Source organism: Platichthys flesus, chromosome 19 (assembly GCF_949316205.1).
Source record: "Platichthys flesus chromosome 19, fPlaFle2.1, whole genome shotgun sequence".
NCBI classification, from domain to species: domain Eukaryota; kingdom Metazoa; phylum Chordata; class Actinopteri; order Pleuronectiformes; family Pleuronectidae; genus Platichthys; species Platichthys flesus.
This window is the reverse complement of record NC_084963.1, coordinates 15057624-15072800: the sequence shown is the minus strand read 5'-3', so window position 1 is coordinate 15072800 and position 15177 is coordinate 15057624. Positions and strand designations below refer to the sequence as shown.

At 43.4% G+C, this 15177-nt stretch overlaps 1 protein-coding gene across 2 annotated transcripts; it reads left to right on the top strand.

Annotated features, from left to right (window-relative positions):
• The first annotated feature begins 2938 nt into the window (after positions 1-2938).
• Positions 2939-14456, top strand: egfl7 (EGF-like-domain, multiple 7). 2 transcript variants are annotated; one of them, XM_062412161.1, is made up of 9 exons: positions 2939-3119; positions 7148-7402; positions 7914-8036; positions 9585-9697; positions 9991-10086; positions 10178-10372; positions 11694-11770; positions 12112-12274; positions 13931-14456. In XM_062412161.1, exons 2-9 carry the CDS (start codon positions 7323-7325, stop codon positions 13948-13950), a joined length of 867 nt encoding a protein of 288 aa, XP_062268145.1. In that variant the 5' UTR covers positions 2939-3119; positions 7148-7322; the 3' UTR covers positions 13951-14456. The 2 variants fall into 2 exon arrangements, with proteins under 2 accessions (XP_062268145.1, XP_062268147.1); XM_062412163.1 differs by lacking the exon at positions 2939-3119 and adding an exon at positions 4741-4757.
• The last annotated feature ends 721 nt before the right edge of the window (positions 14457-15177 follow it).

Genomic DNA, 15177 nt, shown 5'->3' with positions numbered 1-15177 from the left:
GTGCAAGACCCTCAGTCAACTACATGATTTAGGAAAGACACGTTATTTATCTTAAAAACATTGGTGCAATCAAAAGTTGGCTTTGAACAGTTAGCATTTTGAAGCTAGATTCTAGAATCCTACTGAGAGAGTGGGAGGTATTTACTTGTGAAATCAGACTAATCTCTGTAAATTGTAAACGGCAACCTGAATGGAATAATCTATTAGCAACTCAAGTAAACATCACGTTATAAACAATGTCTAATGTCTACTGTTGGTGTCCATGTATTTAATTAAAAACTAAAAAACTGATAAATTGAATCTTCTATTCATTTTGTTGCATGTACTCTGTATAAAAAGGAGAGTTCATGCTAAGAAAAACATCTGAACAGACGCATCTGCCTTCTCTCTTCAATCGTATCCAAAGTCACCTGATCTCTGCCCATTTGAACACTTTAAAAAGTCTGTTCAGAGGAAAACAGACACGTCGGTGCTCACGTGCACACACACGTGCAAACAAAAATTGTATACAGCACAAAAAACAACTAAGTGTGACACCAGCAAAACAATGAAGATGCACATAAGATAAAATCAACGAGCACATGGAAAACAATAATATTTAATATCTATTATTTTGTCTACCACATTTCCGTTATTGCTGCAGCTGTTAATCCTCTCGTCATTAAACTGTTAATTGTTCACTGTTGAACCTCCCTCCTGTCACACAGACACCTCCCTTGCTCTCTGTCGATGCAACACTGAGTTGTAATCTTATTATCTGTATTATAATGTGTTTTTTCTTAGATGCTTTTTTGGCTTTATTGTTGTGCGCAGCTGCCCTCTCGTTCGTGCCCCATCCAGGGTCACTGCTACTGCCCTTTAGCAAAATCTGTCAGGCCCTCTCTGACGCAGATCCCTTTCCTGTCCAAGTGAGATTTTTATTGTTCCAAGGGTGCAGGCTCCGCAATCTCACTCCCCCAGCCTTTTCCCGTTTCCCCTTGAAGAGGAAGCGCCGCTATGCTTCAGTTTTTTTTTTTCAGTTTTTTTCTCCCACATCTTCTCTGGGACAAATCTGGCACAACGACTGCGAAACTTTGCTTGTGTCAGCCAAGTCTTGATTTCAAAGAATGAAAAGAGTTCCTTTAAAAGAGGAACACACACACCGATGCATTCACAAACAGGCAGACACTGATTTTGCATCCTATATTTTAATAGAGTGTTCAGCCTTCTATTCACCTGCATCCCTGAATTGAAGCGTTCCCATGGTTCTTCAGCACGTAGTAGCTCATACAAATAGCTCCTGGAATGCAGGAAGGGTCAGACTGTTGGTCACTATGAGCACTATTATGAACACTTTAGATACTCTAACAGCAGACACAGATGTAAACCTTAAAAAAATACAGGTCTTTTAAGTTGAGCCACCCGTGTTTTGGTTCATGCCCTCTGAATCCCAGCCAATGAACCAGTTACTACACATATGCACAAAACAAGCCTCCCGTGAGTATGTGTGCACGCTTGCTCACACTCACACACACACACACACTCACATTTGAACCGTGTGAGACTGAGCGCCTGTTCTGCACGTACTTAGAATGACAAATGAGTCCTGGTTGTCAGACTAATCTTAGTCAAGCTCAGCTTCAAGGCAGAGGAGGGGCAGCCTGTCTGACTTCGGTACATAGCAGCTACCACTGCTGAAAGCTTTTCTACATGAGGTACCTGATCTGAACCTACAGGGCCTGAAACCATCAGGACAAGCTCCACAACCCTTAACTAGAGTGGTACTCAAAGCACACACACACATTTTGCTGATTTCACATGATTTCACTCTATCATGTTTATTTGCATCTGCACGAAAAGAAAAAAAACACTCATGCCTGGAAACATGCCTGGGTTTTTTCATCAGGATCCATGAATTATTCTCTGAGAAATCAATCAAAATGTTCAAAAACATCTCACAACTTTAAAGTAAATCTGGGATATGACCCATACTTGTACAAAGACCTAACAGTTCCCTTAAATCCTACCAAGCTGCTCCACATTTCACACCCTCATAGATACCAGTCCCTTCAATATGACTGATGTCATCAAGATTCATGAATTATGACCTGTAAAAACATTGAGAATGTTGAAAACACCCTTTTTCACAATGTTGAAGAATATAGAAAAAAAAAAAAACACTCATCAGATCCGGGATGGGAACCCATCCTTCAGCTTAATCTTGTGGAAATCCATCCTGCAGTTTTATGCGTATGTGTAAACAAACCAAACAACAAACAAACAGACGGGAGTGAAATGATAACATCCTTGGTGGGGGTGAATAATTTGAGTGAATTTGTGAATCTGAGAAGACTGGCATTATCTAGATCAGCACGTATGTATCTTTTGCAATCCACAAAAACTGTGGATGAGTGACGGAATGTCTGTCTCTGAGCTGCAACAGAAGCTCACAGCGGGAGGAGGAGGGAAACCAAACACACTCCTTATCAACGTGTTTGGCTTTAACAAGCTGCAATTTGAAAGATTTGATCTCACAGTGACCTTAAACGCTGTCAACATGAGCCTATACAAGCAGCCGCTGAGCCATTAGCGTCAGTATGTGAGACTACAGTGAGTGGGGTTCTATCCAGTTAATAGAAATAAACAGTTTATTCCTGTGTGTCCACTCTGGACTGTGAAGGACTGTTTGGAGCCTCTCACTGCCCCCTTCAAGATGTCGGACTGCCCAACAATGGTGGTGGTGGTTGTTGTTGGGGGAGGCAGAGACATGCTTCAAAAAATCAGATTTGCGAGGCGGTTTGAGCAGGATGGAGAGTGTTTGTGCAGGAGTGGGGTTTTATCAGCGGCGAACACTCACAGGAAGTCCGCTTTGGGATTGTCCGTCCAATTCCTGCGTTCCACAGGAAGCCCTGCATAAAAAGCAAGTGAAAAACGCCCAAAGACATTTCATTTGCCACCAGTCCAGTCACCGGCAGCACCTCGAAGCAGCCCGAGAGCTCCTTTTTCCACATGAAGCCACCGAGAAGAGCTTTAAAAGACACTGGCACCATGGAAGAAGCCTCTAATGCACCGCTCCGGCGGCTCGAGCCCAGGGCCGCCGCTCAGCCTGCCCACGCACCCGATGACCCCATACTGCGAGGGTAAGATTATTCTCTAATTTACTGTTCATTCATTTTATTTCACGCTTTTCAAAGACTTCGTTCATCTCCAGGTTCGTATGTCAAGTACAAATGGGTTTTAAAGCCTATTTTCCTTTATACTCTCAATTTTCAAGGGGTTGAAATGTTTCATTTTGGCTCTCGCTCAATTATTTTGATGGAATACTGATTATTGATACATGATTATGAAACAACCACATGTTCAGCTAAACAAAACTAACAAGCTGAACATATCAACCTATCCACAAAGGTCAGATACTATAATGTAGGGTCAGTTCTACAGTGCAACACTGTTGTATATAATGTTGTCGATTTAGACTCTTGTGTAACAGTGGAAGAATCATTATGTGCATATTGCTGCACTATGTGTGCTACTGTAAAATATACTGCTGTGCCACAACAGATCATCACACATTTCTGTACAAATGTGAGAATTGACATTTAATTCAGGGTCTGTGAACTGTAATCATTTACTAATGGGACTAACGGCCATGTAGTATTATTACTCTGCACGGGTTAACTAAAGTATGACATAAATACAGGCCTAACTTCTTTTTCTTGGCTTAGTATTACATTTATTCATTAATTCCAGCCTGTCTAATACTCATTGAACTGATTGACCTTAAGCATAATTAAAGTTAAGCAAGGAGAATGATGGGCACATCAGCAATGACCAAAAAAAAAGAAAAAGAAACACCATAAAAGCTATTAATGGAATTAATTCAAAATAAGAAATTGACAACAAGGAAGTGTTTTATTCTAAAAGATAGGTTTCTTAAAATTCACTTTCCAAGCAACAAAAAGAGAATTAACACAAAAAAAATATATAACTTTGAAAGATATTCACTTATTAGATTGGAAGCATGTTAGGAAGGAACCCCATAATGACCAGTAAGGTCAAAAGGAGTGTCAACACTGGTCATGCATACATGTTCAGCAATTAAAGCAGAATCATTCTGTATCAGTGCAACACAGACACATGTCCAAGAAAATATTTTATTTTATTTCTCTCTTTTTCTAAATGCACCGGGATTTCCCTCTCGTTGGGGGATGAACACACACACACACACACAAACACACACACACACACACAGATGAACTATTCTGAAGCTATTGACAAAAGTTTTATTGCGATGCACATTATTGATATTGTTTTATTGCTCAGTCCCATTTTACATCAGCTTCGTGCGTAAACCCCCTCTGCATTGACTCTGTACTAATCAGCCCATAAACTCAGTGCTGGAATCGTCTCCTCAGGCTATAAATAAAGAAGTGAGGTGCTGACGTCACAGGGGGGTTCTCAGTACAGGCAGTTTGAGCTGGGACCCTCAGCTGGAGCATCACAAGTATAGTAGTAGTAGTAGTAGTAGTAGTAGTAGTAGTTATAGCAATAGTTTTAGAAGTAGAAGTAGAATTCGTATCAGGAGGAGGTGCTTCCATCACCCCCCACGCTGTGTGAGTGTGAGCCGCAGGACAAACCTGAGGAGCAGCGGACTCCTCATCACCGGACCCTCACACTCCTGCAGCGGATTAAACCGGGACCCTCTCTCCGCCTCCTGCTCTCAACCCCTGGGTTCGGGCTGGAGTCACTGTAGGTGAAGCGGATCGTTCACGTGCACGGTTTGTGTTCATTCATGTCTCCATGCATGCGCACCCACGGATATTATTGCCCCGCGTTGGCATGTGCGCGCGTGTCCTGCCGCATCTCTTCACGGTCAGTGAAGGAACGTGTTTGTTTCTTTGTTTGTTTGTTTTACAATTGCGTATTTTTCTTTATTCGAGTTCGAGTGTGCATGTAACTTTGCGTGCGTGTGCGTGAGACGATGCTCAGAGTGAAGCGTGCTGCTGTGAAAGTCCCCTTGTAGACAATGTGCAGGACTGTAAAACAGCGCCCTCTCGTGGCGAGTATGATGAGTACATGTGTCTATAGAACTTGCTCCTTATGAGTCAGTAGGCAAGAAGCCAATTAATACAATGTCATTTAAAACCAAAGTCAACAAATTCTATAACACAAAATTCAAAAGAAATACATAATGAACATTTTAACTCATAGACAGCAGATAAAACAATATCACCTAAACATAACTGCTCGAGTAAAGAATAAAAGAAACATAAGTAACAGCTAGAAGCAATCAAATAAAACCTCTTTGGTAAAAGTACATTTGAGAAATCAATAAAAAAAATGCAGGTCTGATTCCATTTTGTAAAACTATTCTTATCCCCTAATTTATTAGGCTGAGCACCATTAGTCATTTGATTTGTGAAGAGTCACATGAGTTTTTAATGTTTGAACAACTTCACACTACATCATCATAATAAAACCGCCTTAATCCAATCCCACAGCCGAGGTATTTTTATACGCCACACCCATATAGTATAATCTTCTCTGGGGAAAAGTTTCGCCCTGCAGCACCTTGTGACACTGCCAATTGTAACACATGTGCACTCAAGCGCCGCACACACACACAATCAAATCACACACTTTGTCTTCAAAGCCCCCTCCCGCCCTCAAACTCCCACTTGCTGCAGTAATTTGTCAATGAACACCGGCTTTAGATGTGCGTGTCTCCAGGCGTCGTGTCAGAATGGGATCAGAGGGACATGTAGACTCGTCCACTGAGGCTCTGCATCACCTCAGAGGAGTCAACCTGCCAGCACACCGGCTGGCTTTAATGCCGACGGTGGAGGTCATTCGGTTAGGGGTTCTGTCAGGACAATATCGGAGCAGTTCCAATAAGCTGAGTGTGACACTTACTCTCCCTCCTCACAAACCGCCTGCTCAGCACTCCTTTTAATCCTGTACAGTATGTAACAATCTAGTGTGGTGTGAAGGCATCCGGAGGGTTCTCTGTCTTTTGTCCCTGTCTTTTGTCTTTTCGTCTCGGGGTCGGTGCAGGTCAGCGAGAGTTCAGCCTCCTTATGTCCAGAAGAACTCATGACTGACTCAGGTTCAGCCATTAAAACCAAAGTTCTACATCTTTTACTCTTGACTTACTCTAACTCAGTCGATCCACAGCAGCATGTTATCTTCTGCTGGGGTCCTGTGTTGCCTTGTGTGTGGTGTCAACATTAACCTCACCTAGCTGAGCTGTGGCCCTCTCCTGAGATCAGCTCAGAAAACAGATCTTTACTGCTGCTCATAAAACTCTTTCAGACTTGAGGATGTAGTGCAACTAAACACGTAAGATCACGCCTCCTAAAACACACGCTCCGTTTTATAGACTTTAAAATGGCTCACGAGGGAAAGACACTGAATCTATGATGAAAATAAAAAGTTAGAAAGAGGTTAGAATTTCAGAAATGCACAAATGATGACAAACCCTAAAAGATTATATTTTAAGTGTAAAAACTAAATAGATATGACCAAAGCAGGGAATGCTAATAAAAATAGTGATGTAACTCAATTGTTGGTTGGCATTTTAATTCAAAGAAAAGTCCCAGTTTAGAATATAATAAGAATAATAACTTAATAATAACTTTAGTTTTATAACAGCTTTAAAAAGAGGAATTACAAAGTGATGACACAATTGATAAATAAAAGATCTGGGGCTGCAGGCTTCGGTTCATATGGGGCCAACACTTCTGCTCTTTCTTTTGAAGTGATCAGTAAAAACTGAAAAACCACTGCAGCTCTTTTTAATACCATGGTGTTCCTACTGCACAGCTCAAATTCATCCAACTAATGTGAGCACATTTTTCATTTCACAGTGTGACCTGAAGACTCCCGCCTCTTTCATATTCAGGGTTGAAACTCTGATTTAATGTGCACTCATGCTTCTGAGAGTGGTTGCATGGTCTCACAGACATGTCACAGCTGACTGTCAGCGTCCATCCTTTCACTGCTCTTCAAAAGAAAAGGAGTTTTGAACTGTGGCTGCAGAGGAGTGAACTTTCCATTTATGTTTCTGTGGGAACTTTTTAGGAGCTGTCCACTTGTTCACCTCGTTTCTCAGCTCAGACCCCTGATGTGCCAAAATCTGTCCTAATCTCTCGCCTCCTCTCGTTTACAGGTAGCTGGAGTCGTAATCCTCCTGGAGGAAAACGTTAAGAGACGTTAACTTCTATCCAGCCACCCCCGCCCTCCCCCTCCCTCGCCTTCATCATCCTCCTCTCCTCCTCCCTCCAACTGGCCCTGAGACGAGTGTGAGAGCCGGAGCAAGGGGGAACGTGGGAAAGAGGAAGACGATGTACCAAGCGCTGCTTCTCTCCTCCTCCCTCCTCATCCTCCATGTGATGGGCACTCCCCAGTTCTTCGCTCACCACGGGTAAAGGCTCGCTCACTCTCTCCTCTTCCTGTGTTGTCGGTCAGACTCGCTCTGTTTGTTTCGGCAACGTCTTCTCTCCACTCAACATTCTCTCCTGCCGGGAATGTATACAAATCCGTCAAATTACATTTAGATATTTAAGAGTGCCCTCTCTCTCGGGACCACAGCTCCGGTGGCTTCAGGGAGAGTCCGCGGGCTCACGCTGTCACTTTCAAAATAAACCGAAAGGTCAAGTGGAGCCGAAGAGGTCAAAGATCAGCTCTTAACTCTGACACATTCACGAGTGATAACAAGGGTTAGTCAGGAGCAATTAGGCTAAAATCCCCCAAAAAAACATTGACAGTTTAATCTGGACTTTCTCCAGCTTTCTGAATCCTACAGGCACAATCTAGGATCCAACCATCCCTCACAAAACTTCTCGTCTCAACCCAGATGCTATTTGCAGCCCAAACTCGGAGCTCCCGATCACTTTTTAATGTTTGATTCTCACGTCTCCCGTTATTCTCTGCAGGAGGAGGGTGTGTGGCCGAGACCTCCGGCACAGCGTTGTCATGGCGACGGAGTCCTACGTTGAACCGGTGCACAAGCCCTACATCACCGTGTGTCAGGGGCATCGCCTCTGCAGCACTTACAAGTAAGACGAGCTTCTCTCCCCGTGCCACAACACAACAGACACAACAAACACAACAAACACACACGGAGGTGGACTCACACACACAGATAATGTTGGCTGAACCGCACGTTCAGGCGTTCAGGGCACATGAGGACTGCGGTCAAAGCAGTGTCGAAACTGTGTTCTGATGAAGCCGTGATAAGATGTTTATTTGATGAAGAGGTAAACATTGCTCTACATGTTTAGGAAGGGAAAGAAGCCATAAATGGATCTTGACTTCCTCACACACACAAACACACACATACACATACACACACAGGTCTGCTCAGATATCCTTAATAGGACTTTGCGTTGTCTTCCTTTAATTATTTACAGTCAAACCAAAACCTTATCTCTAACATTAACCAATTCAAACCTAGCCTTATCCTAACCACAATTCATATCTTACCATTAACTTTGACCAGGACCTAAGTTTTTTTGCCTCTTCAAAATTAGCGATATGTAACCAGTGTTTATGCTGGAAAAAGTCTTAAGTCAACGCAAAGTGAATTTATTTGTCAATTTTCCTTTATGTTCAGGAAAAAGACAGGATTTAAAGGCTGTTTCCTTGTGATCCCTAGTGTAAATATATCAGTATACTATATACTATATAAGTACATAGTATGAAGTGATTGTACAGTTCAGAGGACATTACATTGGCATACATTGGTAACATAGTTACTATTTGGAAATGTAATGATTTGCTTGTTGTCCCCATAAGGAAGTCCACATATTTGCTAAATAGATTCAGGTCCCCACAACATGAGTAAAACCTGGACCACACACACACACACACACACACACACACACACACACACACACACACACACACACTAACATGTTTCGCTCAGAACTGGGTCATGATGGCACATATTTGGGAGGAATCTAAATATTGGGTACTTTGTGTAACTACGGGAAATGAAGGGCCGGCCTGCAGAGACTGCCCCTCTGTTTATTTTGGACGGCGTCTCCCTCCATACTTACAAACTCTCGATCTCTCTCCAGCTCTGATGCTTTCTAGCTCCCCCACCACATTCCCTCCATTTTAATCCTTTTTTTTTTTCTAAACTCTTCCCTGACAAGCCAAAGTTCACTTTCACTTCTGAGTTGTTGTGCACACTGTGTGGCCAGGTCTCAGACACTTACTCTCATCCCATCGCTTTGCTGAAATGGTCGCTTTGACTTTTAGTTTTTAACCTCTTGCCTCAGTTTATCACCCTGCATCTCCTTTCGCAAACCAAACATACCAGGGTCTCAGCAGACTGCAGCAAATCTCACTTTTTACTTTATCCCCCCCCCCCCCCCCTTCACTCCCTCCCTCCATTAACATTTCATCTCTAAAACACTCAGTGGTTTCTGGATTCCACAGAATTCCAGTTCTTTCATCAGCGCCCTGGCAGCCCGACAGAGCGCGGGGGGGGGGGGGGGGGGGGGGACTGGAGGGGTTCCACCTCACACATGGAGGCGCTGATGGCGAGATTACCCAGAAACCCCCTAATGTCTGCTGGTGTCTGTGTTTTGTCTCTGCAGGACTGTGTACTCGGTGGCGTACCGGCAGGTGAGCCGGCTGACGTCACCTTCCCATTTCTACCCAGACTGTTGCCCGGGGTGGCGGAGACTTCACTCTCCCAACTGCAACCAAGGTAACACAATGCCGATCCATTTTGGGTAAATTCACTTGTACCTTAACATAAAGACTGGGACCAGAGACAAACTGCTAGCCTAGCTTTATCTCATGGTAACAATGAAAACTGATTTCATTTAAAAGCGTACATTTTGACAGGTTATGGTTTTATGTTTTGCTATTACTATTTCTATTCACAAATTTGGCGAATTTCCCAGTTCCCATAATATTCATCCAGCTGAGAGACAGTCAACCACATACTCCCAGTGAAACCACAACTTTCTCACACTTGTCTTCAAATGTGTCTTACAGCCGTGTGTGGACAAACCTGCGTGAACGGAGGAACCTGCTTAAGACCCAACCAGTGCGCCTGTCCGCTGGGCTGGACGGGCCACCAGTGCCAGTCAGGTAAACACACGTTTACTTGCACAAGCACATGAGTTCTGTGTGCATATTCCCATACAACAAAACTATTTCCCCATCTTTCCCTTTCTATCAGATGTGGACGAGTGCAGCGAGCGGAGGCCGTGCGACCAGGAGTGTGTGAACACAGCTGGCAGCTATCGGTGCACGTGCAGGCACGGCTTCAGGCTCGACGGAGACGGCCGCTCGTGTCAAAGCCTCCCTCCTCCGCCTCCTCCTGCAACGCCTTCCTCCCCCACCCAGGCAACAGTGGGTGGCCACACCGACACGGGTAAATGATCTGACGTGTTGCGGCCTTGGCGTGCGCTCACACAGTTTGTGTCTTGCAGCAGCAGCAGCAGAAGAGAGGAACCCAGCCAGCTTCGCGGTCCATTATTACTTTTGGTACGCGCTATGCCACTCTCAACTCGTACCGTGAGTAATAATGCACTGCGACTGGTGCAGACTCCAGACAGACGGCTCGTGGTCTCGGGGCCCCCGCGCGGCGAGAGCCGGGGACCAGTCGGACTCAGCGAGGCAAACATCTGCCTCTAATAGAGCTCCCATGCTAATACAGACATATTTTCATCCCACACACGCCATAAAATGTTGCAATGTTGTCTCCGACCTAGTGTCTTAGCAACAACACAAACCTCTCCTCCACCGCGACTACGTTGACCCCAAGTCAGACTTCTTTTTTGAATCCCTGTTCTCAGTCAGCTTTGTCGCTCTTTGGGGAATTTACTCAGCATGAAATAGAGAAGACGTCTCTCAAATCTTTTTAACCTCACAGGCATGTTTTTTTTTATTGTGTGTGACTGTAAATCTGAAGGCAAGGCTGACTTGGATAATGTCAAAAAAAGAAAGATATATAGGTCTATAATAGTGCCAGAGCGCCAAATTTATCAGGCTTGGCTCCGAACTCCCTCATATTTAGTGGAGATGTTTTGCTTGAGGCTGCATCACTTTTATCTGCTCAAAGATGTTTGAAGAGATCGAAGAAATGTAAACACAGGTTTAAAAGCAGACCTGAAGCTCTGACACTGCTCCAAGTTGCTGCTGGAGGAGGAGGAGGAGGAGGAGGAGGAGTGTTGGACAACATTTCTTTCTATCCATCTTCCTCTTTTTCACCTCCACGTCTCCCTCCTTTTCACCCTGCTCTTGGCCAGCGCTTGTGTTCTCATTCCAGCTCCGTCAGCCCCTGTCTGCTGGGGGTCACTTCCAGACAACCCCTCCTCCTCTTTCTACTTTCTTTTTCCTTCTCACCCTGTTTCTCAACTCCTTCTTGACTCATTAATGGGCCACATCTGGGAGAGATTGAGCCAAGCTCAGTCTGCTTCCCTGAAACCGAAAGAACGGATGAGTCCTCCTCTATTTCTAGTGACCCCTCTCTTTGGGCTTGTGTATCAGCTTTTTTCGGCCCGTTCCCATATCCGCTCTGTGCCCTGAATTTCTCTCTGACCTCCCTGCAGCTCTTGCAGCCTTTTTCCTGGTTTGTAGTTTTGAAACGTTGCAGTGACCATGAATCAAGAGAGAAGACAGATTGCTGAACACAGGGAACTTCTGAGATTCAAACCTTGATGTATATGTCTGTATTCGTTTGGTCTGCACAGGTGGAAGTTACAGACAGGTGGAGAACGTGACGGAAGAGGTACAGAGCCTGAGGGAACGAGTGGAGCTCCTGGAAAAGGTAATAATACATGAACAGGTTCACACTCTCACACTCACACACACACACACACACACACTCTCACACTCACACACACACAAACAAAGCCACCCACCCTGACTCCCCCCAGGTCGTGCTCTCCATGAACACCTCTGATCCTTATTGTAAAATTCTTGGTTCAAACCAAAGATTCCTTGAAATGCCAGACCAGCCTTTTAAAAAGTTGAATGGCTTTTTTCTTTCATTGAAATCCTGTCTTTGTTCAGTGCCAGAAGCACAAAGGGTAAATTAGTATTTGTTTTAGCTACTTTAGATTTTTTATCGGTTTTTCTTCCTCTCCTCCTCTTCCTCACACCGTGCAGAAGTTGCAGATGGTCCTGGCCCCCTTCACTAGCTTCTTCCCACTATCGCTGGACGAGGGCGTGTCCGAGAAGACTACCTTGCTGTCCCACTCCTTCCAGCAATTGGACCGCATCGACTCCCTCAGCGAGCAGATCGGCTTCCTGGAGGAGCGCCTTGGCACATGTGAGTGACCGCGGGCTGATCTTCGGTGGTGCACAGGGAAAATCCGATATTTAGTTGAGCGCCATTGAAACTTTGTGTGCTTCCAATTTAAAAAAGATCAGTGAGTAAAAAGTCAAATTCTTCAGTTGTCTATAATTGAATTAAATCAAATGTTGTAAAACTCAGATTAATAAAAATCCAATAATATGATAAAATATTGTGCCTGCACTGTTATAACTTTATTTTGGCTGTGATTCGTCGAACGGTTCAATCAAAGTGGAACAAACTCTTAGTGAAATCAAACATTTGCTCCTTAATCTGAACTTCAGAAAAACATTAAAGATTCTTTTATATGATTTTTGGTCGCAAACCAAAATATTGGTGAAGTTCGACCTGATGAAGTCACCAGAATTTAAGACGATGATTCAGCCTGAGGAGTCTGCACAAAGTTTCATGGCTTTCCATCCAGTAGATGTTGAGACATTCACAATATACTGCAATTATCAACCTCATGGTGGCGCTAGAAGAACTGTAGAGGACCACCAGGTCTGTAGGAAAACACTGTGTTTCAAATGTTTTTCTCCATTCGGCTATTTCACCATATTTTTAAATAATCACCAGACAAAATAAAAGCTGTGTACTACATGTGAGGATCAATGGCACTTGATCTGACCAAGTTATATCTTGTGTCTTTTTCTTTTATGAATGTTTTCCCTATGCACCAAGTGGAGTGGCTCTATACATTCCGTTATATCACTATAACAATAAAGATTTTGTTTTCTATAGGGGAAGTTTATTTAAGTCTGGAACTGGGTAATCCTTCAAGTCTGTCGAATATTGAATTGGTCCTAAATTTAATTTATTATGGTCTTTAAAATATCTATATAATTTGTGAATATATGTAACACAGACCATCTAGCTGGAAAATCTGTTATCAATCATCTTTAGACCATTTATAGTCTGTACATTGTTTGGCTGCAGTAACAACTGAAGCTGTGCTCCCAGCTCTGCAAAAAATATGAGACATCTCATCCTACCAACAAACATGTCTTGACAGTCAGAAGCAGAGAGGAGAGGAATTTAGTTTATTCCATGGTTCAAGGAAATATATATTTATTATAGGTATATTATAAAATACGATGGTCATTTTCTCACTGACGATTTGAAAGAAAAATGTATCCAGTGTCATTATTATGTTCTTCTCTGAGAGATAAATATGAATTATTGCCTTTTGCACGTTTGGCGGCCGCACCTCATCTGTGGAGAACTTGCATGCCCAGGCTCATGGGTTGTGCCTCCGGTTCCCAGATGGCGTCGTGCCAGGCCACTGTTCGTGTTCTCTGGCGTTGCATCGCGTGAGGCACCTCCGGGACATCTGATGTAGACATTTCACGTGTCGCTCGGATGAGTCAGGGAGCAGCATCGTCATCGCTATCGCTCAGAAAGAGATTCACCCAGGCTCAGCAAACACTGGATTCCCACATATCAGCTGCCTTTTGGAAATGAAATGATAAATTATAGTGGGTTTATCTCGTATATGTCTTGTTTTTCTTTTAAATTCTATAAACCCTTTGTGATCCTGAAATAAAGTTTGATTGAATAGGTATGTAATTCATTCAAAAAAAAAACTGAGCAGAATTCATTGTGTTAACCTTTTCCCCCCTTCTCCCCCTGCAGGTTCTTGCCAGGAGAATTAACCACAGAACATCATCATTCTCATACGTCTCCCCCCCACTCATGGAAGCACCACAGCATCCAGTGTGTGTCTGTGTGTTTGTGTGTGTGTGTGTGTGTGAAAGAGAGAGAGAGGGGATGGCAGAAAGCCGACACACAGCCTTGGTCTGTGAGTGTTAACACTGTGACGCAAACGATCTGTGATTTTCCTTATTCCCAACAGCTTTATTTTACTTTTCTCATTGAATCACTGTCAAATGTGTGATTTGGTAACTGTATCTGTGTCTGGGTCAGTTTCTCCCCCTGACATCATCCCTGTAATGTCTAAATCAAACCTGCCTGAGGGGTCAAAGGTGAAAGTGGCCACTTTGTCCCTGCGTTTGTTTTGCATCGGTGCAGCTGTGTCCTCTGTCGGAGCCCCGGGCGGTTGTGGACATCTGTATTTATCTATTTAAGTTATGATTATGTTCCGTTAGACATTTGTACCTAGTTTTGTAACATTTTTTAATAAAAAAAGTCTTAATCGAAACATGTGTGTGGATCACTGAATAAGGTTTGCAGATAAGTGATCATGTCGACGCTGCTGATATAAGATTATAAAAACTCTCCATCCAGCTACCACAACACTGCAGGTCTAACACTGAACTCGACTCTATATATTCTCTAAACAGAGGTGGATGAAGACTTCAGATTCTTCACTTAGATAAAATTATCAACACTGCACTTAGTGTAAATTACATTGTGGCTCAGGAGGTAGAGCGGTGCGCCCACACACCATAAGTTGGCAGTTCGATCCCAGTCTCCCCCATTTCCTGTGCCTAAGGGTCCTTGTGGAACTAGAACGTCACTCAGTAGACTGCGTTCCTCACCCAAGGCCCAACAGTCCCCTAATGACACCAGATCAATATCGACTCCTAAACCTGCCCGAGTTTTTTTCATCAAGATCCATGAATTATTCTAAGAAATTAAATTAAAATGTTAAAAATCTCACAATGTAAAAGAAATAAGGGGAAAAAAAATTATCCGGGTCACATCCCACCCCTCCACAAATATTTATGGGAGTCAATCAGTAGTTTCTGCATAACTTTTGGTGTGGTGCGTTAATGAGAAAAAAAAATTCTGGCGGTGTACAAATCAATTAAAAATAATAACAGAGAAACACAAAAGACGATGCTTTGAATATTTTTAAAGGAAAATGTCACATCGTTCTATTAAATCCATAAAACGTACTTCTTGTGAAACAGGCATTG